This window comes from Lates calcarifer, linkage group LG15 (genome assembly GCF_001640805.2).
Source record: "Lates calcarifer isolate ASB-BC8 linkage group LG15, TLL_Latcal_v3, whole genome shotgun sequence".
In the NCBI taxonomy this organism is placed as follows: Eukaryota; Metazoa; Chordata; class Actinopteri; family Centropomidae; genus Lates; species Lates calcarifer.
In genome coordinates this window covers 6690373-6715892 of record NC_066847.1, presented here as the reverse complement: position 1 = coordinate 6715892, position 25520 = coordinate 6690373, and the positions used below count along the sequence as shown (strand labels likewise).

The 25520-nt window shown below is 42.4% G+C and overlaps 2 protein-coding genes across 3 annotated transcripts in view; both read left to right on the top strand.

Annotated features, from left to right (window-relative positions):
- Positions 1–250: 250 nt before the first annotated feature.
- ago1 (argonaute RISC component 1) lies at positions 251–19326 on the top strand. The gene is made up of 19 exons (XM_018699886.2): positions 251–772; positions 4318–4504; positions 7257–7377; positions 8146–8327; positions 8932–9068; positions 9415–9549; positions 9848–9935; positions 10920–11067; positions 11275–11394; positions 11500–11622; positions 11771–11904; positions 12225–12409; positions 12685–12844; positions 13199–13289; positions 15315–15509; positions 15606–15740; positions 15831–15932; positions 16122–16321; positions 16637–19326. Exons 1-19 carry the CDS (start codon positions 748–750, stop codon positions 16743–16745), a joined length of 2577 nt encoding a protein of 858 aa, XP_018555402.1. The 5' UTR covers positions 251–747; the 3' UTR covers positions 16746–19326.
- Positions 19327–20148: 822 nt separating this feature from the next.
- Positions 20149–25520, top strand: part of LOC108899450 (protein argonaute-3) — a 34614-nt gene continuing 29242 nt past the window's right edge. For both annotated transcript variants that reach the window (XM_018699885.2, XM_018699884.2), the window contains exon 1: positions 20149–20965. In XM_018699885.2, coding sequence (XP_018555401.1) covers positions 20947–20965 — 19 coding nt within the window. In that variant the 5' untranslated portion in view covers positions 20149–20946. The remainder of the gene's footprint in view (positions 20966–25520) is intronic.

Below are 25520 nucleotides of genomic sequence, written 5' to 3'. Positions count from 1 at the left end.
TAATAATCTAATGATATAATACGCAATAAAATAACGGTCATAGGGGCCATTTTTCTGCAGTGAGTTGGCCCTTACTTTAAGAAAATTACATACCTACTCAATGCCAGACTTTTACTTTTAACAGATTATTTTTGTAGTGTCATATTATCACTTTTACTTAACACATAACAGCGAGTCTGCCCTGACACTTGCCCCTGTTTCATATTTGCATATCTGCAGTGCAGTTCCCCCATCAACCTCTGGGGTGTGACAGCAAGTTCATCAACACTTTCTTTGCACTTTTTTCAATGGAAGAGAAGAAGTTTCAGATTTTGGGGGGTGAGGGGCTGGCCTTTTTTGTTCCGCTGGAGAATCCTGCTTGAACGGTGAGCAGGAGCACAACAGACCGACAAGAAATCACAACGCCGCGGACAATCGGCGAAATCACGGCGCCGGGAAGGACCGCACCGCCCCGCGTCGCAAGAGTGTTTGGAAATAAGACGGTATCGCCCTCCAGCTCTGCCGTTACTAGCTCCAGGGTCAACGGGCAGGCAAGCAACTGGCAGCTATCGCCGTTAGCCTCAACTCCTCTGCGGGTCTGGGGGGTTCTGGTAGGGGCAGGGGGCGGGGGTACACCGAGAAGGGAGAAGACTACACGCCGAGAGGAGGGGGCTGGAAGTCTGAGACGCTTCCAGCCTGAAGGGGCCGGCGGTTTGGCCACAGCACCCCGGACTAGCTAGCTTGTACCCGCGCGGCTAAGTGAATGGGATGGAGCCGGGACCGTCTGGCGCTGGTAGGTTTATTTTTACCTCTGTGGTTTTACATGCTATCAATCCGGATACCCGAGTTATGGCTGTAGATGCAGACTGCAGTTGAAAAAACGAGGCACCGTAGCCTGGCCTTAGCATCAGGGGGGATGTTACAAGGAGGCTTGGTGACAACCCCGTCTGTCTGTTGCACCGCAACGTTTTTAGAAGAGAGAGTGGGTGATGGAGGGGGGCTCTCCTGCAGTCTACTTGCACAACACTTTGTAAAGAACGTAATTATTTATACAGATTTATAGCTATAGACAAGCCTTTTAGAGTGCTGACAATATTCTCAGCCATGCGCGGGGGCAGGGAGGTCGTGGGAATCTCGGTGAGGAGGGACGAGGTGAAGCCCGCCTTCAAGCAGCAGCAGCAGCAGCAGCAGCAGCTCAGGAGCAGCAGCTGGCTGCACCCCGGACTCCCCGCTCGGCACACCAGCCTCCCTTTTAACTGACAGGTTATGGTTGATTGCACAGTTCAGGTTGTCTAAAGATTGTCTATATCTTACATGCGCATGTTAGGGACACGAGCAAAGGCCTAACATCTGCCGAGACAGATGAATTATTTATTTAAGTGGAACCAAAAATAATCCTCAATTGTGATATGTGCACAGCTGCTGCTGGAGGTGACAGAACCCGTTTTTAGACTTGGGAAGACTGGGGAGCGTGTGCAATGTATGCTTCACTTTAAGATTTACAGCTAGTGCTTATCAGTGCCACTGATGATCTCTTATTTGGCAGTTTTGTTGGATGACACTGAGGTGTGGAGGCAACCAATTAAAACACAAACTAGGTGGTGACTGACTTTATGCCAAGTTCTGAAGTCCATCTCTTGTGGAAAACGTTGGACCTTGGCATTCATAAAACAGCCTTCAATCTGTCTTGAACTTTTGGAGGGCAGGGTTTATATAATCAGTGCTGTCTTTTTTTATTCAAAGCTGGTCTTTATTTGCACAAGTAGGCCTGAGATTGAAATTACAGTCATTCTAGATACTGAACCTTGAAATCAGTTGAATGGGCTTGTTTTTATTTTTTTAAGATTGGGGGATGGGCCCCTGGGGCCCCTCATCTCAAAATCTGCTTTTGTGTTTGAAGTGCGATGATTCAATGTACTATTTTCCAAGATTGAGCTGATTGCCATGTTTAGCTCATGGTCAACAGCCAATTATTCAGAGGGCCAACTAGTTTGGCCAAAACAATTGATGCATAATTGGCCGTTCCTTCTCATTCATGTACTTGGCCTGTCGTGATCTCCTGACTAGGGATGGGGTCTCCCAGTAAACATCACTTCTGCTCTGTATTTTGAAATTTGTAAAGGCTCTTTTCAATGTGATAGATTTTTTTTTTCAGTGTCAATGTGAAGCGCGCAGCTCAGCCCTTCAAAATGAAAAATAAATGTACTATCTGTTTGAAAATGTGCTCAGTGTTATTGTAATGCAAAGATGACCAAAGAATCCCAAAACAGGCAAATTTGCCAACTACCCATTAATGAATCAAAATTAAGTGCATAAGAAACATCCATGACCCCCCTGATAAAATATTAAATTAGTCATTCTCGTGTGATTTGGGATTCTTACGTGTTACGTCATTGTAAAGACGGTAAATAGCAAGTGTCTTCATGTTGTGATGCAGCACTAAAGCTCTGCTTTAAATCTTACCGCCCGGGAAAGACTGCTATTGTCTCGGGATATGTGAGAGCGCTGGCTCTGCTTCTCACCATCTGCCTTCACTGGCACGAGGGTGAAGTGTGTGTCATTGTGTGTGTGTGTGCAGTGATTACGACGCACCCCAGACACTCACATATTCACACACATACAGTACATGCTTTCTTGCACATATGAGTATGTGTGATCAACACATGCCGAGTGTCTGTGTGTTTGTCAGATGTGTTGTGGTGAAGTGTGATTCTACACATAGATAGAGAGCATCTTTCTGTGTTTTATTGCTAATGTTACTCTCCCTGTTGGTTTGGCATTTTCTGAAGGCTTAGTGAACATATGATGGAGTGGTGTGTTTGACCCAAGGATTTCCATTGCAGCTATTTAAAGCAGGGCTTTTCCAGTTTTGGATACCCAGGCGCCTCAGCCCAATGTGGGAACACACTCAGTGCAAGACCAAAAAGGCCAAGGTCTCTTCAGCATGACCACAGTGGCACCCTGCCTCCTCCCATCTCCTCCAACAGCCCTACACACACACAGGTCCCCTGATATCCATGACAATGCTGTGTTGCCGTGGTGTCTCCATGGTGAGGCTGGGAATGTAGAGGGGGGCCCCCTGTGTTTGTGTGTATCAGTGTGTGTTCGCTGTAGCAAGGGCGCTCCCTCTGTCATACACCCGTATTTGTACGTGTGTGTGTATGTGTGAGTGTGAGACAGAGGAGCAGGGCAGCTGGGGTCTTTGTTGTGGTGGAGGAGGGCTGTTCTCTAGGGACCCAGAGGTTAAGGCACTGGGCCCCTCTCAGGCAGGAGTCACAGCGAGCCTCACAACTAGCACCCAGTCTAGGACCCCCTCTGTATTAAACCTCCTGACAGGCTCAGACTTGTTTTAAAGACATGATGCTAGTGTGGACACTGATTTCTGAAATAAAAAGTTGAAAATGCCATAGAATATCTCTGTGATGCCCTCAACATGATCAGAGTTCAACAATTCAGAACTCAAATACATTCAATTGACAACTGAAAGAAGCAGAAAATCCTTGTCATTTAATGTTTGACATTTTTGCTTGATGAATTAAGTCAATTAATAATCAAAATTGTTGGTAACTGTTATATATCAGGCACAACAAAAACAGTTGGTGTAATAAATGAAGTTTTAGGGAGTTCAGTTACTAACATCCTCGCATTTTTAAGATTTAGACTGACATGTAGAATTTCCATAAGTAAATTTCTGTTAATGATATGTAAAGAAGCATTTTTCTAATGTGTTCTCTCTCTTTTCTTTGCCATCATTTCTCTTCATATCGTCTTCCCCCTCCCTCTGTCGTCCATCCTCATTTGACCTAATCTGCGTGCCCCCCCCCCCCCCCCCCCCTTTTTGCCTCGTCAATATTCTACTCCATCACCCCTTATCTTGCTCCCCTCTGTAACACACCTCTCTCTTCCTCTCCCCGGTCCCAAATGCACAATTTGCTGTCTAACTTTTTCCCTCTCATTGTTTTTCTTCTCTCCTATCTTCCCTCTCCCTCATCCTGTCTTCCTGTTACTGCCACTTACTCTCGTGTCCACCTGTCATGTCCTCTTGGCCCCTGCCTACGCTTCCTTCCCGACTTTTGCCCACATTTTCTCATCCTCTTTGCCCTGCCTCTGCTGTTCACAACCACTTCCTTTGCCACCTCCTCACTTAACCGTTCTTTATCTCTCGTGTGCCTGCTTTGCCTGTGCCTTTCCTCTGCTTTGTCTTGTTATTTCTGCACTTGCTGTTGCTTTGTGCACGCCCACTTTCCTCATTCCTGCCATCATTGCTCTGAACCACCTCCCCACCTCCCCTGCTGTTACCTGTCCATGTTGATGGCTCCTTCTCCCCCATCTGTCCAGTGCCCATGGGGGTCTTCCCCCCACCCCTGCAGCAGGTGTTCCATGCCCCGCGCCGGCCAGGCATGGGCACCGTGGGCAAGCCCATCAAGCTGCTGGCCAACTATTTCGAGGTGGAGATCCCAAAGATGGACGTCTATCACTATGAGGTGGACATTAAGCCTGACAAGTGCCCACGACGAGTCAACAGGTAACAGAACATTGCAGTCTTGGTATTTTTTGTGTATTTTTTGTCTGTGATGTCCCACATGAATCTGAAAGATCAGTACTTGTCAGTTGTCATTTGTCATGAGCATTTATTAACGTGTGGCAGCAAAGCATGCATTTTAAGAAGTCGACAAGCAGCTGAAATGTCTGCTGTGTGGAACAGTTTGAAATTGGATAATGAAAGCCCAGCAGCCACTTGTAATCACTGTGTTGTCAGTCTTTCAGGAGGCAGCAACGGCTGCTTTCAACACAAACAATTCAACTGGGATTTAAATGTAATTCTTTGTAACAACTATTTATTAGTTTTTACAGGTTTATTACCATATTTTATGGGAGGGGGGAAAATAATGAAATATCTGTTGCAGCCAAAGCAAAGCTCTTCAACACATAAGCATGCCACACCGAGATTGGTCTTGCCCATTTATGTAAGAAAACAAATATTGCATTGGGGTGCAATATCACTAGATATTAAGTCATAAATTGCTCAAATAGGGAGAAAATAACCTCTTTCAGATATTCTAAGCTAGTGGAACATATTTTCCAAACTTCATACTGTGTTAAATACTCATGGAAGGTCAAGCCTCTGTGAAAATAAAACTTGTGTGGTGCCACATCAGGCCATGAAGAGCAAAAAGCAATGTGAGAAAAGTTCATGCGTCTGTGCAGAATCAGGTAAAAATTAAACAAAGTTTAAAGTATGCATGGGTTTCAGATCATATTAATATTAAGCAGTAGGAAGCCTTCTGTTCCTGCAGTAGCTGTGCCCAAGTGACCGGACTGGACAGATGGTGGAGTCAAAAGTGAATCTAACTTAACTGACCCTTTCGTCTTTGCTGGTGTTTATGCCGCAGAATGTGCTCGAAGAGGCACACTCCACATGGGTGGCTAAATTGTTCCTGTCCAATGTAGGCTCAGTCAAAATGATTGTTTCAAAATCTAAATGAAGTCACCGACTTGAGAAGGGTTTTAAGGGTATTATTAACATAAGTGGCTTTGCAATCAGTGTTTTTAGATGGAGCAAGATAGACATCCTGCAGTTTACAAAAAACGACAGTTAATTGCAAAAGTAATTCAAAGGAATTCTATTTATTATGAATTGTCTTCTTATATGTTCACAGGCTAGCACAGATTGCTATGTTAGTTGCTACATCCTTGTAATCAACAGTATTAACTTTTTTTCACCATTAGTCCCTAGATAGTTTTTACTGGCTCCATCCATTTTTCTTTCAGCTGTAACAAATTAAAAACAAAATAGGAGATGCCATGTTCATGTTCATCATTTATCACATTTATTGCTTTAATCCAGGCAACAAACAGTACATAAACATAAATACAAAATTCAAGTGCTGTCTGCCTTGCTGACTTTGGTCATGGCTCTCCAGAGAGCTAATTCTTCTGGAAAAAAAGATTGTCTTGTCTTGCCTTTGAGGGGAAAGGGCAATACGCCACAAAATACATCATGTTTGATTCAGGAGAATTCATCCTTTCATGAAGGAATAAATGTCATTTTCCCATTTACTCAGCTTTCTCTGCTCTCGATTCCAGACTGAAATTGTAGTGTCACGCTTGTGACTGTGAGGGGGCTATCAACAAGATATGACCGGCTATCATGTTCCACAGTTGCCTTTTGTGTGGAGTTATGTGTCAGGCTGGCTGTGAGCAGAAATATAATATATATAGGCTGACCTTCTGTCAGTTTTTTGGCATTTGCCGAGTCCAAGAGCCCTCAAGTTTACTGTCTCAGTGTGGCTTATTAATGGCCTCAGTCTGTTGGATAATTGCTAATAATTATTTAAGATGGAGAAAGGTAGAATGTAAAATGGAGATAATCTGTCTTTTAAACTAGAAAACTTCTTCTCTGGATGTTTGAAGCCAGATGTTTATGTAAGAACATGATGTGACCATTACAGTTGACAGTTTCACTCAGACGTGTGCAGCTTTAATGAATTAAATGTTTAATCTGTTTTTGTATGTTTCCTGAAGAGAAATTAATTACTCTTCTCAAACCCTGAGAGGCACGACTTGACAAAATTTATTTCTGTCTGCTAAAACAGCCATGACCCAGTACTCGTGTCCTCATGTTACTTTCTGTTTTTGATTAAACAATCAGTCTTTTGTTGAAATCCTTGAAGATCTCAGCAGTTGTCCAGAGAACCCTCTAGGACAGCCCTCAAGCTTCTCTCTCTTTCTAATTATCAAGGTTGTGAGCAGACACAGAAACAAATGAAGCACTCCAGTTATTTCCTATTTGTAATTAAACAGAGTTGTAGGCCTCAGAAAACCTAAAGAAAAATCTCTGAAAATTGCATGTGTTGGTACAATTTTCTCTAACATCCAAAGAAGGTCTTTGAGCTTCAGTCTCTTTTGGCTTTAATGTTTGAGACAAAGGGTCCAAGAAGGCATGCAAAGGTCAAGCCCTTTGACCTTTCCTTTTTCAGGATGTCTCCTCATCCCCCTACACTTATATGAAGACCAAGGCACGGCGCATTGAAAGGTGGCCCCTCGCCCACACCCTCTCTCTTTTTGTCCTTGCCTTTCCCCCCATGACCATGAGATTTTGCACCCACCAGCTGTATCCTGCTCGATCAATATTCTATCATCTTGGGAACTGCCCCCCCCACCATCACAATAGAGCATCCTGATCAGGCGATGGGTTTAATTGACAGAGCACGGCCTCTTTCTGTTTCTGGTGCATATTAATCCCATACTGTGTTTTTATGTGTTGCTTCCTACAGGGAGGTGGTCGAGTACATGGTGCAACACTTCAAACCCCAGCTGTTTGGTGACAGGAAGCCAGTATATGATGGCAAGAAGAACATCTATACGGTGCTAGCACTTCCTATTGGGAGTGAGAAGGTAGATGTTTGCAGTGGCTTTGTTTTACACTGTTACACAACACTGTACTCACCTATTAATTTCTCATCAGGGATCAATAAAGTCTATCTTAAGCCCTGCTTGGACCAGAATTAGAAATTGTCTTTAGTGGAGGAATGGTTATTTGAAACTCACTGAATTTTAAATGTGCTGCAGAGCACATGTCTGCCCCAATATTAAAACTAATGACAAATTTTAATATTTTAATATATTTACTTTGTTGCCAAGAGTTGGTCAAGAAGATCCAAACTAATATAAGGCCACAGCCTGTTGCCAGTTAGCTAAGCATAACATAAATACTGGAGATAGGGAAATAGCTTGCCTTTATTTTTAAGCAAACTAGATATAACATGTTAATTAGAGAGCTTTAGGCAGATTTTCGTTACAATCAAACAGAGACAGGCTAGCTGTTTTTCCCCATTTCCAGTCTTTATGCCAAACTAAACTAACAGGCTGTAAGACTTAGCCTCATATGTACCATACAGGCTTGAGAGTGGTGTTGATTTTCTGATCCAGCAGGAAAGTGAATCAGGTACCCAGGTGCGATAACATACAGTCATATTTAGGAATCCATATAATATTAGGAAAACGAAACCATGCCCTCTTGAGTACTGAATCCTGTTCAAAATAGGATTTACAGTAAACTGCAGAGACTGATAGTTTTTTTTTTTTTTCTTATCTTACTGTTCTCCTCCTGCAGTTTTCTCGGTCTTTACCTCATCTCTCTGTTTCTGTCCTCTATCACTTCAGGTGGATTTCGAGGTAACCATCCCAGGCGAGGGTAAGGACCGAATCTTCAAGGTGTCCATCCGTTGGCTGGCCAAGGTTTCATGGCGCCTGCTGCAGGAGACTCTGGTCAGCGGCCGCCTGCAGGTCCCCCTCGACTCGGTTCAAGCCCTGGACGTGGCCATGCGCCACCTGGCCTCTATGAGGTATATCAAAGGAAGCCTTTTCCTCACAGTTACACCAGTACAGGCACAAACACACACATTAGTACTCAAAGTGCAACACCCCTACTCCTGTCAACAAGAGTTATATGCATGCATGCCTTAAAAGCAGATTGGAAAATTGTGTTTTTGTAGAGTTCATTTTTGTTGACATTGTAACCATGCAGTCTAGCAAGGTTAACTGGGTTGTCCCGTTCACTTGCATCAGACCATCATAGCTCTAGGGGTTAGAGTCACTAAACAAAAGATGCTTGTTAGCTGAGATGTGTGTGAAAGTGTCTACTGAACAATACCGAGGAGGGGAATAATGATAACTGGCTTGAGGACTTGACCTGAAAATGGTCAAAAAGGAAGTCCTCAAGCCACAGAAGTAATTTCAAAGATAATGTTTCCCCATTTTTTCCCAGTTAGTATAGCACTGTTCCTTAGTCCAATATTGTCCAAGACTGGTGTTTTTCCATGCAGGTTTTCCTGTTTTTTCAAATGCTACTAGGAGACGTGAGACATCAACTTTACTGGAGGTCAAGTCACACTGAAGTCATTCTGCACATTCATCATTTTCGTTTTCACCCCCACCTCCTCCATTTAGGTACACTCCAGTGGGCCGTTCATTTTTCTCCCCACCTGAAGGATACTACCACCCACTGGGTGGGGGGAGGGAAGTCTGGTTTGGTTTCCACCAGTCTGTACGCCCCGCCATGTGGAAGATGATGCTTAACATTGATGGTGAGTCACTGAAGACAAGCTCACCAGAGTGTGTGTAGTCAGCCAGTGATCTCAGTGTGTTTTTTCCTGACATTGCATGACAAAGCTGAAACAGCAGGACAGAAATGGTGAAAATTAAAATTGAATCTGGGACCAATGAAGATGTGAAACATCTGTTGTTATTTATATTTATGATCATAAATAAAGCTTGCTGCTGTTCTTTCTGGTGGCTGCCTATAATATTATATTGACTCTGATGAATGTCTTAAATTTTTAGGTAAATACTGAGTGAAGGTTTGGACGTCCATACACCTCTTTCGCCTCTCTGACTTTTTGGGACCTGTTGCTGCTCTCTGTCTCCCTCTAGTGTCCGCCACGGCCTTCTACAAAGCCCAGCCTGTAATTGAGTTCATGTGCGAGGTTTTGGACATACGCAACATCGACGAGCAGCCCAAGACTCTCACTGATTCACAAAGGGTCCGCTTCACAAAGGAAATTAAAGGTGGGTTCCTGGACAGTGTGAAAATCCCAGCCAAATGTCACAATGAGCCCAAATCAAGAAAATATTTTTTACCTGCAAGCCCCTATCCAAAGAATAGTTACTCATTTTAAACCTGACAAGTACATTTCAGATCTTTTCCTGGAACTTATACATTATGCATTTATAAATTATATATTTCCATTTGCCTTTAAATGTTGGGGCATTGTTATTTCATGAGAACCTCTTTAATTTCATTGCTTCTAATGATCTTGTCTGTCTTTCTGTGTCCGTGTGCATTAATCCTACTTGTTGTTGGCAGGCTTGAAGGTGGAGGTGACCCACTGTGGCCAAATGAAGAGAAAGTACCGTGTATGCAATGTCACCCGACGTCCTGCCAGCCACCAGACGTAAGTACACAGACGGCATTAAATTATATCATATTGAATTCATTTGGAAGACACTTCTGTAAATGAAATAAGCACATGCACGACTGCTTTGTACATTAGGTCATAAACAGTGACTGTTTATCTTAATGCATACCTCTACATTATAAGGACATCCCCAAATTAACTATATGGGTTTGCATAAGTAGATACAGTAATAACCATTGCAATAGAGATCTTATTATAAAGTAACAAAGGTTCTACCACAAACCTGTATAAATGTTTTTTTTTTCCCAGCCTATTGGGGGAAGTGTAACAAGGTGTACACACATCACTCAATATGTTATCACCCTATAAAGTTTATGTGGCAAATGTGTTAGCAAATAGTTTCCTATTCATAGATCCAGTAAATATGGAGCAGTAAATTTATGTGGAAGAAAACCAAAACATTGAGCTAAAAAAAGATGCTGAAATGCTCCATACAGCTGAGAGAAACCGCAGAGTTGGGTGATGTTCCTCTGCGCGTTCATCACTATAACCTGCTCCTCTCACATCCATGTTGTCATTTGATCCTTGTTGATATAAAATGACTGATTATAGCAGCTTTAATGTTTACATCAACATGTCTTAATTAGTATTTTATCCAGAATTACTCATTTTCTAGAGCTGAAATGATTGTTTGGTTAGTTGTTTGACAGGTTAGAAGTTTGTATTAAATAGGCAATTTTAATACATTACTCTGGAATCTTATTAGGTGTGCACTTTTCCTTTACTTTTTACATTTAATTAAATGATGAATCAATTAATGAAAATATTTTTTGACGATGGACATAACTGTGAGGCACCATTCTCGTTCAAGCCTGGCTGAACCTTCAAATAAGGAGCCTGAAGGCATGTGTCACTCAAAAGCTTTTGTAAACTATTACACCAAATGCAACCTCTTTGTTGTTTCTTCCAGAGCATGCAGTCATTCATGTTTCTCATCTTTTTTTTTTTTCTTTTTCACAGGTTTCCCCTCCAGCTCGAAAGTGGGCAGACAGTAGAATGTACAGTGGCCCAGTACTTCAAGCAGAAGTACAACCTGCAGCTAAAATACCCCCACCTACCATGTCTACAGGTGGGCCAGGAGCAGAAGCACACCTACCTGCCCCTGGAGGTGAGAAGGGTTCAAGAATGATTTAATTGTGATACAATAACTGAGGTCATTGTTTAAACATTTAACCAACCAGAAAGTGTTCATATGCAATTACTTACACTCTACATGATTTGGGTTATTTGGGTAACACTATGTATACTGTCCATACAGTACATACAGTGCATTAGTGCATTTAGAACCTAATGAATTTTGATTTACTTGTTCCAGGTGTGCAACATTGTAGCTGGTCAACGATGCATCAAAAAACTGACAGATAATCAGACTTCCACTATGATCAAAGCCACAGCTCGCTCTGCGCCTGACAGACAAGAGGAGATCAGCAGACTGGTGAGTTGTGGAGACATGGCAGCACCGAAGAAATGTATGACCGTGATTTATAGTGTTAAGTCACAAAGGCTGTGAGATATGATGGATGACCTTCACTCTCCACAGATGAAGAACGCTAACTTCAACCTGGACCCGTACATCCAGGAGTTTGGGATCAAAGTGAAAGATGACATGGCTGAAGTGACGGGAAGAGTGCTCCCAGCCCCTATCCTGCAGTATGGAGGACGGGTAAAGAAAGAGTCATTTATCAGCTCAAAGAAATCAATTTTTGAGTTAAAAAAGTTAAAAAGCAATCAGTTGGTAGCATACATCATTTTGCTGTAGATCTGACCTGATTTGGTTTAATCATTCTCTCCTCTGGTCCTCTCTTGCACAGAATCGTGCCATAGCTACCCCCAACCAGGGAGTGTGGGACATGAGAGGGAAGCAGTTTTATAATGGCATTGAGATCAAAGTGTGGGCAATTGCCTGCTTTGCCCCCCAGAAACAGTGCAGAGAAGAGGTGCTCAAGTAAGGACTAATGAGTGGGAGCAGTGGGAATTCATCTTTTGAAGGGAGATTAAATAATTTTCCCCAAAACATTTTTTTGGCTGTCTTGCCTGTAATTGTAGTAAATCATTAGATCCACTTTTAATTTAGCTGTTAATGCTGAACATTAAGCATCTTGAAGAACGTTATTTCTTTCTTTACAAAGTACATTTCTTTTCAAAAGCAGTTCTAAAGACTTTGTTGCATAAAAACATGGTATATGATCACATCTACTGTACAAGACAACAGACAAGACAAACAGTCTTCACGTGTGTTGCTGAATTTTGCCGGTTTCCTTGCAGGAACTTCACAGACCAGCTGCGTAAGATCTCTAAGGATGCTGGGATGCCCATTCAGGGCCAGCCATGCTTCTGTAAATATGCCCAGGGAGCAGACAGCGTGGAGCCCATGTTCAGACACCTAAAGAACACCTACTCTGGACTTCAGCTCATCATCGTCATCCTGCCAGGAAAAACTCCTGTCTATGGTATGCTATGTTTTTTGTTATTGGATACACACTCTGCCATAATGAAAGTCTGTTGTCATTTTACACAGACAGATAATAGATTTAATGAAAGAAGAAAAGCTGTTTAAAATACCCACCAAACCACGGAACCATCTAAAGACGTACTCTGCTGTCAAAGCATATACATCAGTAAACATCAAGGCAGATTATTGGAAAGCTTAAGCTCACAGAACACTTCCTCTGCTCTTAAGCATCATTGTGTTCTTGGTATCTCATTTCCAAACTCTGCCTTTTAGCGGAGGTCAAGCGTGTGGGAGACACTCTCCTTGGCATGGCCACGCAGTGTGTACAAGTGAAGAATGTGGTGAAGACGTCACCTCAGACCCTCTCCAACCTCTGCCTGAAGATCAATGTGAAGCTGGGAGGCATCAACAACATCCTGGTGCCGCACCAACGGTGAGCCACTGTTTGGATGCTTTTGAATTAGTGAGAATTTTAATAATACTCTACCTACTGCCACAGTCCTTATCTGATATAGGTCCCTGTTAAACCAAAGAATTATACCATTCATACACTACTATTATATACATGAATCTGTTGGTTAGTCCTCATATTAAGTTTTTTGGTCTCCTTTATACAGCAACTACACTTTACAATTTAAATGAAAGCCCACTAAATCCTACTGGATGAACTAAATTGACCCATCTTAGCATTTCAGCTTGTGATGGTAATGTAATTCCTGAAAAGCAACCCTACAGTGCCTTCATGAGTGAGCATAAATTGCATCTCCTCCTCCATTCGTGCTCTCAGGTCAGCGGTGTTTCAGCAGCCGGTTATCTTCCTGGGAGCAGACGTCACGCACCCTCCTGCTGGAGATGGCAAGAAGCCCTCCATTACTGCTGTAAGTCTCAGTAATAACGCCTTCATTAAACTACACTAGTTGACCTTGAACACAATCTCAGGAAGAGGAAGGGAATGAGCGGCTGCATGTCCTACAAACCCACACCTCTTGTCAAATCTGGGCGTGCGCGTACAGCCCTTGGGCGGGGGACAGCAAAGTGCTTTATTTCGTAATGGAAATAAGTGGTAGGTTCAACAATGGATGTGTTATTATTTTCTCTATCTTAATTATTTAAAGATTGTGGACTGTAGAAGGACAACAGATCTACTACTTTTGTAGTTTAAATGAGAAACATTTTTCTTCAACTTCAATATGACCATTTTTTTGAGACAGTATCTATCATAGTGGCCAAGTAACAGCAGTCTAGTACAAGTCAAAGTAATGAATTTATAGGTGTCACAGAACTGATGAGCATAATTGTCAGCCAGGTTCTGTCCACTGCCTCTGCTTCTGTTAGGCACAGCAGCACCAAATACAGCAGCTCTGTCAGCTGTGAGTGGATGAAAACTATATCTTGTGATTAGTTGAAGGTCAGTAGATGGTTGCCAAGCGCAGTTTTGATCCTTGGGCTTTCTTTTTCAACCCATTTCAAAGCCATACAAACCATTTTGTATTTACAAGTATGGAAAATTACACACTGAAGTAAGTCACAGTACAGTGTAGCTTCTCTGATGGAAGCCCAGATGTTAAACTGAAAGGTGCACTCCTTTTTATAGGCAAATCAAAAAACATCCGAGGGTATGTAAATAATGCAAATGATCTCAGGATATCATAGATAAAACAAACGCACATGACTGAGGTTGCTAGGTGACAGTGGCACTGGGTCCCACAACTATAAATAGTATGTTTGAGGCAGAGGAGCTTTAACATCTTTAATCACTTTAATCTTTACATCATATCATAAAGTTAATTAAACTTTTAGAGCAAATGTCATCACATTCAGTACATATTTGAGTGTTATCAGTATTATCTGATATCAGTTTGATTGTTAACATGAACATACAATAGGAATGGATAAATACTATTATGTGTTTTGACCATTGGATAGGTTAGATGAATTCAGCGCCTTGGGCATTGTTAATTAACTTTGGTATTTTTGTGAAAACCATCAGTAGTTGTAGCCCTAATTTGCAGCTTTATCAAGTATCGTATACCGAAGATGTGTTTTTGCTGATCAGAACATTTCAAAATACCAACTTATTCCTTTTCTGATGCATCAAATTAGTGGTAAATCCCCGAGCACACCCTGCTTTGAAAGTCAAATTCATAAGAAACGTCTGCAGTTGATTTGACTCTTTGTTTAGACCTGGATACACAATAAATGAGGCTGAACAAAGAAAAAAAGAGTAGTAAGAGAGGAGTTAGTGAGCTCATCACTGACTCACGTTCAAAAAGGAAATGACGTCAACCCCTGTCCGCCCTTGACCTCAGCTCAGCTGTGGTTGGCTGTGTTGTTGCCTAGCAATTATGACAAACGCTTGAGTCACACAGAGAAAGGAATGGGGAGAGGAGAGTGAGTCTGTCTCATTTTTCCCAACTGAGGAGAAAACTGATGAAAAATGATGATTGTAGTGCAATGAAAGGATTTGAGGGAAGAAAAATAAAATGTTGATGCGTTTAGCCTCCCACACTAACTAATCGCAGCCTCTAGGGGATGCTAATATACAAAAATACATATTGGGACAGAAAACTGGCAACTGAAAGGACAATGAAACAGCTGATTGTAGCTTCTTTTCTATGTTGTTTTAGTTTGTGTGACAGAGGTTTTAATTTAGAGAGCAATGCTACAAGTGCATAGATTTTCAAATAACTAAGAGGTCTTGAGTTGTACTCAAGGACACTTTGACACTAAGTAGATGATTTCATTTTTGTTTCTTCATCATACATTTGATACATGCCTTTATGCAAACCACTTTAAAATATCAAATGGCACACTTTCTTTGCCTATGTGTTACCAGTGGGAATCAAATCACTGACCCTGAAATACCACGTTCAACTCGTCACTTGTTTCCTCGTCTTTCACAGGTGGTAGGCAGTATGGATGCCCATCCCAGCAGATACTGTGCCACAGTGCGAGTCCAGAGACCCAGGCAGGAGATCATTGAAGATTTGTCTTACATGGTGCGTGAACTGCTAATTCAGTTCTACAAGTCGACTCGCTTCAAGCCCACCAGGATCATTTTCTACAGAGATGGCGTTCCTGAGGGACAGTTGCCGCAGGTAAATGGGAATGGATGAATTTTTTTTTTCTTTTGTGATATATGAGATGCCAGTGATATCAGCCTAAGTGCTAATAACCAATACCCTTGTGTGTAGATTCTCCATTATGAGCTCCTGGCCATTAGAGATGCGTGCATCAAGCTGGAGAAAGACTATCAGCCAGGCATCACCTATATTGTGGTGCAGAAACGCCACCACACACGCCTCTTCTGTGCTGACAAGTCTGAGAGAGTGAGCTTTTTATAGTCTAACACAGTTTGTACTTGTTTCATTAGACATACCTGGGTTCATGTGTTTAATAATGTGTCTGTCTTTTGATAGATTGGGAAGAGTGGGAATATTCCTGCAGGGACTACAGTGGACACCAGCATCACTCATCCCTTTGAGTTTGACTTCTACCTGTGCAGCCATGCAGGCATACAGGTAATAATAACAGTAACAAAATGGCTTTTTGGTTTGTGCTCTTGGATAATTAAGTTTTTGATTTCCTTGAATAGATTAGAAGAGGAATGACTGCCTTTGACCCCAAATCCTACATAACACATTTGATTGTTTTACATAGCCAGGTTTTTTTAGTGCATAAAGTTTTCATTGCCTTCTCTCTGTCTCTAGGGTACCAGCCGGCCGTCTCATTACTATGTCCTTTGGGACGACAATCGTTTCACGGCTGATGAGTTGCAGATTCTAACCTACCAGTTGTGCCACACTTATGTGCGTTGTACCCGCTCAGTCTCCATCCCTGCTCCAGCCTACTATGCCCGTCTTGTGGCCTTCCGTGCCCGCTACCATCTGGTGGACAAAGAACATGACAGGTTAGTGTGATTATGAAAGATATAACATAGGGTTTCTGAAACTTAAAAAAGATGATAAACTGTGACACCATTTTTGGTTCCTAGAATTCTTACGAACCACAGATATTGGAGGATGTTCTGTTTTTAGAAGCTGTGAAAAAGTTAAAACCTGTTAAGTACATCTTAGTATATTTGTTCTGCAACACTGCCTGCGTTTAAAGTGACCCTACGCAGGGTTTGTACCCTAAGTTTGAGAGACTGTGTTATTGGTGACTTTAGTCCAATAATCACATATGAAGAGTCACTGAGCTTGTTCTCCTCCTGTCATCTCTGCAGTGGGGAGGGCAGCCACGTGTCTGGTCAGAGTAACGGTCGGGACCCACAGGCGCTGGCTAAAGCTGTTCAGATTCACCATGACACCCTGAGGACCATGTACTTCGCCTGAGCTAAACCAACCATCACCACCATTGACCCCTCCCACCTCATTTTTACCTGAGTGGGCAGACGGCCCACCGCCACCTCATCCCCATCCCTTATTCCCAATGACTGCCCACTACACATACTCCACAGACCTGCCAGTCAATCACCCAAATCCAAGAAACATAAGGCCCTTCACCTGTAAAACACAGTCAGACTCTACAGCCTCATGCACTCAAAAGGTTATGAATATTATTATTGTCTTTTTGTTGTTTTTACTTTACCAGGACTATTGTTCTTTTTTTGTGTTGAATTTTTAAAACGTGGGTATTATTATGTAATTGTATTGTACGCTACCTTCACACTCCTATGTATGTAAGTATGCAATACGGATGGGAGAAAAATAGGCGATAAAAAGAAAAAAAATCCTGAAAACTTTTTTAACTGCCACCACGATGCTGCCTCTTTACCCATCCGAATGCCGGATGCCAGTATTCCAAACCCCTTAGTATGGGGTTCCTCCAGAGGGGTGGTACTGGGCACGCACACTTACATGTATCATTTTAACGTTGTCATGAACTACATTCATGTTTTTAATGTTTTTGAATAATGTTATTTTTTTAAACAGCCTTGAGGAGTCTGAGGTATGGTACATTAGCACTTAGTGTTAGCATGTAGGTGCCACCAGTCCTGCACATAAGAGTTTGTTAGTATATGTGAGGCTAGCCCTCTGGTCTTATATTAGCAGAGGCAGAAAGAGCAGGTGTAGCATATCGTAGATACAGGAATGAAGTCCTGCCGCACTCTCTGTGCTGGTTAGCCAGTCCCTTAGAGATTTAGCCTATAGAGGCAAGTTTAGCAGAACAATAGAGGGACCATTTGCATAGAGTGTATCAAATATACTTGCACCCCATGCACCTAAACCAGCATTATCAACCAGCCAAAAGTGATGCCAACCAATGGAAAAGGGGCACTTAAACAGGAAGATAATCTTTTATTTCTGTATGCATTGCTCTTTTAGGATATACGAGGCACTTTTTTAATTTACTTATTGATTTATTTTACTTTGAAATGGTGAGACTTGTCTGTCCTGAGGCTTGACACACAGACTACTTTGAAGTTTTCACATCCGAACACGCATAGCTTTCAGAACAAAGAGGTAACTAAGGCAATAGGCAAGGTCAACACTCCTCTGTAGATTTGAATACAGGCAAATAAGTCTGTGATCACTTAAGTGCTGCAAAGCTGAACTCGCATTCAGCAATTGACCTTGCTCCGATCATTCTGCACATTCCAACACGTATCGGTGGAGATAGCGCCAACTTCCACCCACGCACTTCTTTGCGTACCTGTACACACCTGTTCTGCTCCTGTCCCATTTTTACACAAAGCTCTTCCCTCTGCAGGCATTTACAACTCATGGCCTGACTAGGAGAAGCACACACACACCTCTGCCCTCTCAGTCTCTTGTAAGCATGTAGAGACCAACTTCTTCAAATGCACTTGTCCCCTTATTTCCCTCTAAGCCTAACTATCACTTTCCGCCCTTTACATCATCACCCTCTATCCTTGCTGTCTGTTTTCACTTTTAATCTGCAGCATCCCCTGCCCCAATCCCCTAGCTTGTGTTAGCCAATCCCCATTGGTGCTCTGTGTGCATGGGCAGCACAGATAGGGGATTGTTACATTGGACAGGGTGGGCCACTACTACTACTACTACTTAATATGCCCTGCCTTTACATCTAGTCACTTTCTGGATTAATGAAAAAAATGCATGTAATTATTTTGACGACTGGATATTCTGAGCCACCTTATTTTGGTTTTCTTAGAGGTAGGAGCTGCACGCTCACCACTGCCTGTCAGTCGTTTTGCCTCGATTGTGTAATCCTTTGTCATTATTATTATGAATATTGTGACTAGTGTCAGAGTGTATCCTCAAGAGGGCACTGTGGAGACGGTCTCAAAATTCCACCTCAGTTGCCCTTTAAGCGCCTCAAATCTTGTCTGATGGTCAGAGCCCCTTTGAGATGAAAGGGATCAAAAGGTAAGAGATCAGATGAGTTTGATTTTTAAATCATGTTTATGAACTTGCATAATCTAAATGCCTTTGTACACCGTTTTACTGATCCTTCATTGTGTCCAAGGTGATTTGTATATATAAATATATAATATTAACCTGTTATGTATTTTGGCTCACCGGTTGCCGGGCCTTTCACAGTTGGGGCCAGTGTTTTACCCCTCATTCTGTGCTAAAAAAGAAAAAAAAAGAAAAAAATCAGTCTGGGAGGCATTTCCCAGCACCACTGAAACCAGATGCAGTTCTTCACTCACTGAAGCCACAAAGCACCTTGCAAAGGGGGGAGACGAAATGGCAGTCACCCTGGAAATGCATCATGTGGACACCGGAGAGTCCACTCCTCTCCACACAGCCTCACTGTCTGACTAAGCAATATTGAAGCCACTGATCAAGAACAGTCCTTGTCATAGCACTTCCCAGTAGATTTGAATGAAAGGACATGGAAGCATACTATTTTGGCTCTGTATGTGATAGTATGGGAACTCTGTTGGGGAGGGTTATTTTTTAAAGAAAATAAAATTGTTTTTTATTACTGCTGTTGTTTTTTATTCTTTATAAGTTGAACTTGACCACCACTAGATATGTCCATTTCATTATTTCCACAATTTCACTCAGAAACTGTTGATAGGAAACTAACTAGTAACAATATGGATAAATAATAATTTCTTTTCAAGCAAAAACTGGTTTGTCTGATCGTAAACTCAACATCTATATGGTTTTTGACTGTTGTTCAGACAAAAAAAAAGCAATTTGAATATGATAATTGGGCTCCAGGGAATAATTGTAATGACATTTTATAGACTAAACAAATAATAGATTGGTATACCTCTAGTATTTGATGATGAATATTCTGTGATACTACTTTGCCCAAGGTTTTCTGTGTGCTATTTTTGAAATGGAAAAAACAAACAAAAAACCCCAACAACAAATAAGATCAATATGCACTAAAACAAATAAGGTATTACTAGTAGTTTTTCACACATTCCCTCCACAAGACAAAGCCACAAAATATAGTTATTTATCAATTAAATTATTTAGACAAGAATGACATGGACTAAACCTGTTGCTTTTGGGGTCCCTGGGGAGTTGCCCGCTTAGCGAGCATTGGTTTACCCGGATTTTAAATTAATCTACACTTTTCAAATACTCAAGTTAAAACAGAAAATAAAAATAAAAGTGAGCAATGTTTACACAGTTTTCAGAGGAAAACTTCTCTAGCTGAATTTATAGAGTTTGATGTAATGTATGATAGGCTTTTAAAATATCTTCTCCAGTAATTTATTCATAGTATTGTAAACGTGGGGTTACCTATAGGTGAAGGCGGAGTTGATTTTTCTGACGTCTGGCGACAGAGCCCACCTCTTCCTGTCGGTGTCAGAAGGCAACTTCACCATATTTAGCTGGCTCGCCGAAGCCCCGCAGAGTTGATCTGTCAACCAGACTGAAAATCTTGACACATATCGGCGGATACTGCCCGGTGTTGACAGCTTTATTCTGGCACTGGGATAGAAACTACAGAAGACGACGTCGTTGGGAGACGGTGCTTGAGGAACGGGGCCGTGTCAGTGGCTGTTTTTAACGCTATAAAAGTAGCCGTCGTCTGTCAGAATTCCAACTATCCAACAGCCGAGCTAGCCAGCTAGCTAATTACCGTAGCTACACCGACGCTCGCTGTGCGGTAGATACGGATTTATGTGCTTTCTGTTAACGGTCAGCCATCGGTAGGAATTCATTTGGACTCAGTGACCCCGCTGTGATGATATCCTGACAGCTCCTCTCGTCCGTTCCAGCCGCTTTCCTTAAAGCCTGGCTAGCGAGCTAACTTAGCTAACTAGCTGGTTTTCACTGCCACAGCGTCGCGTCGAGTAACCAGTAGCTTTCGCCGTGGCAGTGAAATCCGATTGGATACGTTGACCGTGTGCGAACGGCGGTGTGCGGGGACGCCGAAAACCCCCGGCCGGCGAAACGACCGTACTGAAGGGCCCCTTTTGACAGTCCGCAGGGAGGGGAGCTAGCAGAACACCAGGGTACTCGGACACTCAGTGCTGCAGAGGCGGCGCACCGCCGAAGGAGACACCGGATTGAACGGAGGAAGAGTCCCAAACGTTTGACAACTGTGATCCGGGAAGTGAACCGGGCAGGGACCTCATGAATGGAAATCGGAACTACAGGTAAATTACCAAGTTGTTGACTGTTGCACAGCAAAAGTGTCAGTGGAAGTTACATTTCCCGGGGATTGTACAAGCTAGTGAGGTGAAAACACCGGGATGGTTGGGTTGCTTCTGTGCTCGACATCCAGTGAAGCTTGAAGGTGTGAAACTGTAACCAGGGAATTTCTCATCTTCTGCTGCTAATTTGCCCAAACATGAGTCACGCAGATGAAATGATTTAGCTGAATAACACTCCTAATCATGCGAGACTGAATTCAACTTCTTCTTTGCACCCAAATGTAAAATATTTGACTGTCATCATCTGTTAAGTCATCCCTCAAGAGTACTGAGGAGTTAGTTCTATCTCATTGACTGTAAATTCATCAGCCGCATCGACCAGGTGTATGGGCTTCATTAAACAGGTGCTGAGGTCTGTGCCTGGTATTCCCCTGCATTATCCCACATTTATAAGCTATTGCACGGTTTAATCCTCATGTTGTAGAATGAGCTGTTCAGCCTAAACCTAACATGGTTAGTCGTCCGAGAAGTTGTGATAGAAGATGAACTCTCTTGTCCTTTCAAGTCCCCCAGACCTTGGTCACCTACTGACCCCAGCCTGACCTCAACATATTTAGCAGCGGTAGAGAGTAGGTGCTGCGGGACGAGGTCACAGCACCTACTCTCTACCACTCTGAGATTTAACCTATTTTGCCGTGGTCATACTCTGTGCATATAACATTTATTCAGTGTGTTTTCTAATTCCTCAGCAGTGAGTAGGAAGGCAGCGTTTTACTTAAGATGATTGACAGGATCCTTGGTTGTTTTTGGAGCAGCTTGGCGGCAAGTTAGTTTACCTATTTACGTGAGTGTAAAAACTAGAAACCCTCATCTTTGAACATGTTTATCTGCAGCAGTGACCTCATGTCACCTTGCAAATTCCTGCCCAGTCTCGGTGATTAAAATTTGTCAACCTAGCTCATGGCCAGTAAACTGTGTCTGTCTTGGTCATAGTGGCAGTTAAACTGTCCGAACTGCCTGGCTTTGTCTCAGCTGTAACGGAAGCTTTCCACTTACGTGACCATAAACGAATACCAGGTACTCTTGATCAGCCAGTGACACATGATACAGCAGTTGGTCCTTAACCCACCCCCTCCTCCTCAGGAGGAGATCCCTCTCTGCTGCCTACTGTCTCATTAGTGTTTCGGCACTTCTCAGTTGGGACACTTCCCATTGTTAGTAGCATCAGGGACCTTGAGGTGTTTTCCCAGTAACTGAGCACCTACGGTAATGTCAAACTGACTAAAACAGCTATATGTTAATGCTGAGCTCACAGTATACTCTGAACTAGATTAAATTTGCTGTGTTGTCACAGACAAAATGATGAAAAAGAGGCACCAGATTTGGTTAGGATTCTTTGATTAGGTTCAAACTGTTATTTTCATTATACTCCTTTAGTTACAGTGTTGATGATGTGATTTTTCTATTTTAACTTCTTTTTTGAGGAACTTGAATCATGTCTGCTTCTCAAGCTCCTCAGTCAGCATGGATGCCAATAAAAAAATCAGACCTGGGAGCTGTACAGGAGTATATTGGTGTTAGCTTGCAGCACAGTATTCCACGGTAGTCTGAGAACACATCAAATGCAATTTCATGGGAGTATGCTGCTAGCCAGCCTTACATTAAGTGTGTTAAGGAGTGTGGTTGATGCTTTCACTTTGGAAGAGGTTAATACATTGATACAGTCAGACAGAAGTGCATTTTACCGTGCAGTTCTGTGGCTTGTCCCTGTAAGTCGCTGCAGTCTTGATATTGTGTATGTTGGTGTTGGTTCACAATCTCATATCACTAACCACCACAGGCCAACCCATGAGCCCTGTGTCTGGGTGAATGATTAAAAGGAGACCCTTCATCTGTCAGCCAGTGGCCTGGAGAGTGGCGTGAGAAAATGCAAATTGATTGCACAGCCTGTTTAGACACTGACAGTTACTCCTCGCCCCAGAAGTAGTCTGAGCAGTGGCACATGTGGCATGGAAACCATGGCTCTGGAGAGCTTAGCACTAGGGATATAATGAGTGCAAGGCTTTTGAGCCTTAAGCAAATCAAATCCATTTTCATGTGCTAACCCTGTGGTATGCCCACAAACAGCTCATCACTTGATATTGATGTGATGTTACATTATGGTTGAGTTGAAAAGCCAGAACTAGTCAGAGATTTTGAATTATGGGCTTTGCATTGTTAAAATTTGTGATGACCTCATAGTCAAACATAATCTCAAATGGAAAGATAAATATTTTATTATATGTAATTTTTGACTTATATGCATAATACAGTTATTGGTCATGCTGGTTTCAGTGGCAGGCCAGCATTTAAAGGAATAGTAGTCATTTTGGGAAACATGTTTTTTCGCTTTCCTGCTACGGGTGAGATGGGTTAGTTGAGACGAGATGATTTTATGTAATAAGCTCCAGCCAGCAGCTAGCCTGCTTAGTTCAGCTCAAAGACTGGTAACTGGGAAAAACTGCTGGCTTGGCTAAAAGAAATAAAGCATTAATTAGTGAAGATAAAGTCCTGGTATCCAGATATTGTTATCTCTGGATAGCTGTTTCTCCATTTCCAGTCTTTATATTATGTCAAAATATTCTTTTATTCGCTGCCTTGCTCATATCAAGGTGTTTTTCTCCCATTTGAGCAGAATACGTGGTGGACCTGTGAGAATGGACTATACAAGAGCGTAGGTTTTTCTTATCATGACAGATGCCCGTTGCAGTGGTGACGACAACATAAATGTACCTGGCATATTGAAGGATGCAGTTTACTGGAAGACAATGATATCGCAGATATTGTATAGCAGGGGGGCCTCCCCCACCCTCCACCTGTCACACCACACTTAGTAGCCAGGTGGGATTTGAGTTGGCTGGAGATGACTCAGCTTAGCATGAAAGGCAGCCCTGGTGGAGGTGGGTTTTGCTGTCCATTAACACAGCACGTTAGGGGAATGTTGTTAGTTTCATGAAGATCGTCTCTGGGGTGTGTTTGAGAACATATGAAATTTGCATACTTTGTGCTTGGTTGCCGTATTGATGTCTTGTTCCTCTGCCAGACTCACTCCCCATTTTGTAACCCCCCCCCCCCCCCCTTCTCTCACTTATGTGTTTCCCGCTCTTTTTTTGATTCACAGACAGTCTTCCCCCCCCCCACATTTCTTCCCTTGCTTGGTAACCGCTTCTATTTCTCTCTCTGTGCCTCAGTGGGGAAACTCTGCCTTCCCTGTCACTCTCCTTGTATGCTGGTTCTCTGTGGATTTTGTACAGACAGCGGGGTCGCCTTTGAGAGAGGGCTTAGTACTTGATTTGCAGTCTCTCCCCATAATACTCAGTTCATTCAAGCAGCCCATTGACAATAGACTACCCCAGTCCCAAACCCCAGCCACCCATAAGGCTAATCATTAGCATATTGTTGAAAGTTTCTATGGAAAATGCAGTTCACCGTTGCTCTTTAGGCTCATTTTATCACAGAGAGATTTCACTCTTGGTTTTATTCTACTGATGAAAAATTTCAATCTTTCCTATTAAGCCCTCTTAGAATTTTGTCTTTTTTCTATCAGATAATATTCTATCATTCAAAATAAGTAGTAGCGACCAGAATCTGCAGGGAGCAGCTGATACAATTGAGTCTTAATGTTGGATCATGGAGTATTGAGGTTCTGTCATATCTCATGATTTGTTCTGTAAATTTCACTTTTTTAAAACAGTTGATTAATGCTGTCAGAGATATTCAGTATTTTTAAGTTAAACACAAATTCATTGTGCCCTCTATTGTGTATATGTCTGAGTAATTAGTAAAGTAACAGGTTGCCTCCTTCTGCTGTCCTTACTTTTTTGAGCCAGATGTGACCTCTGGTTTTACTACCACAAAATATAACTTCACCATGATAGTATTTACAAATAAAAATAATGATAATGACGCTTTAGTTTGACTTTTATACTGTGAAATTCAAAATGGTGTTAGAATCTAATCTAACTTGTTACTAGATGTTAACTCTTTACTCATGTATCATCATGCTCCATATTTTTTCTGACCTACATGTACATGTCTTTTTAATAGAAAGAGAAAAGGCTGTTTCAGCCCAGAACTTTCAGTGTAATTTTAAGTACATACATGCTCCAAATATACTGCCATCTTTTTCTGATGTTGTGAATCCTATGGCCTTGTGTGGAATAAATCTTTCTTGTATTCACTATAAAGTCTTCTTCATGTGTCTGTGTAGTAGACACATGAATAGCTCTGCTGGCTGACACATGCTGTTGTCAGAGTGTGGAGCTGACAGCAAACTCCTGCAAGTGGGCTGAGTAGACAGAGGGAAAAGTCAAGGCACGGAGTGTGTGTGTGTGTGTGTGTGTGTGTGTGTGTGTGTGTGTGTGTGTGTGTGTGGGAGTGTGGGAGAAGGGGGGATACAGAGGAGTGTGAGTGGGAAGAGGAGAGGAGGAAAGGCTGGAGGTTGTGATGTGTCACAGAGATTAGAAGCCAGAGCAGCCAGACCACGCTTCTTTTCCACCCCCTCCTCCCTCTTCTTTTC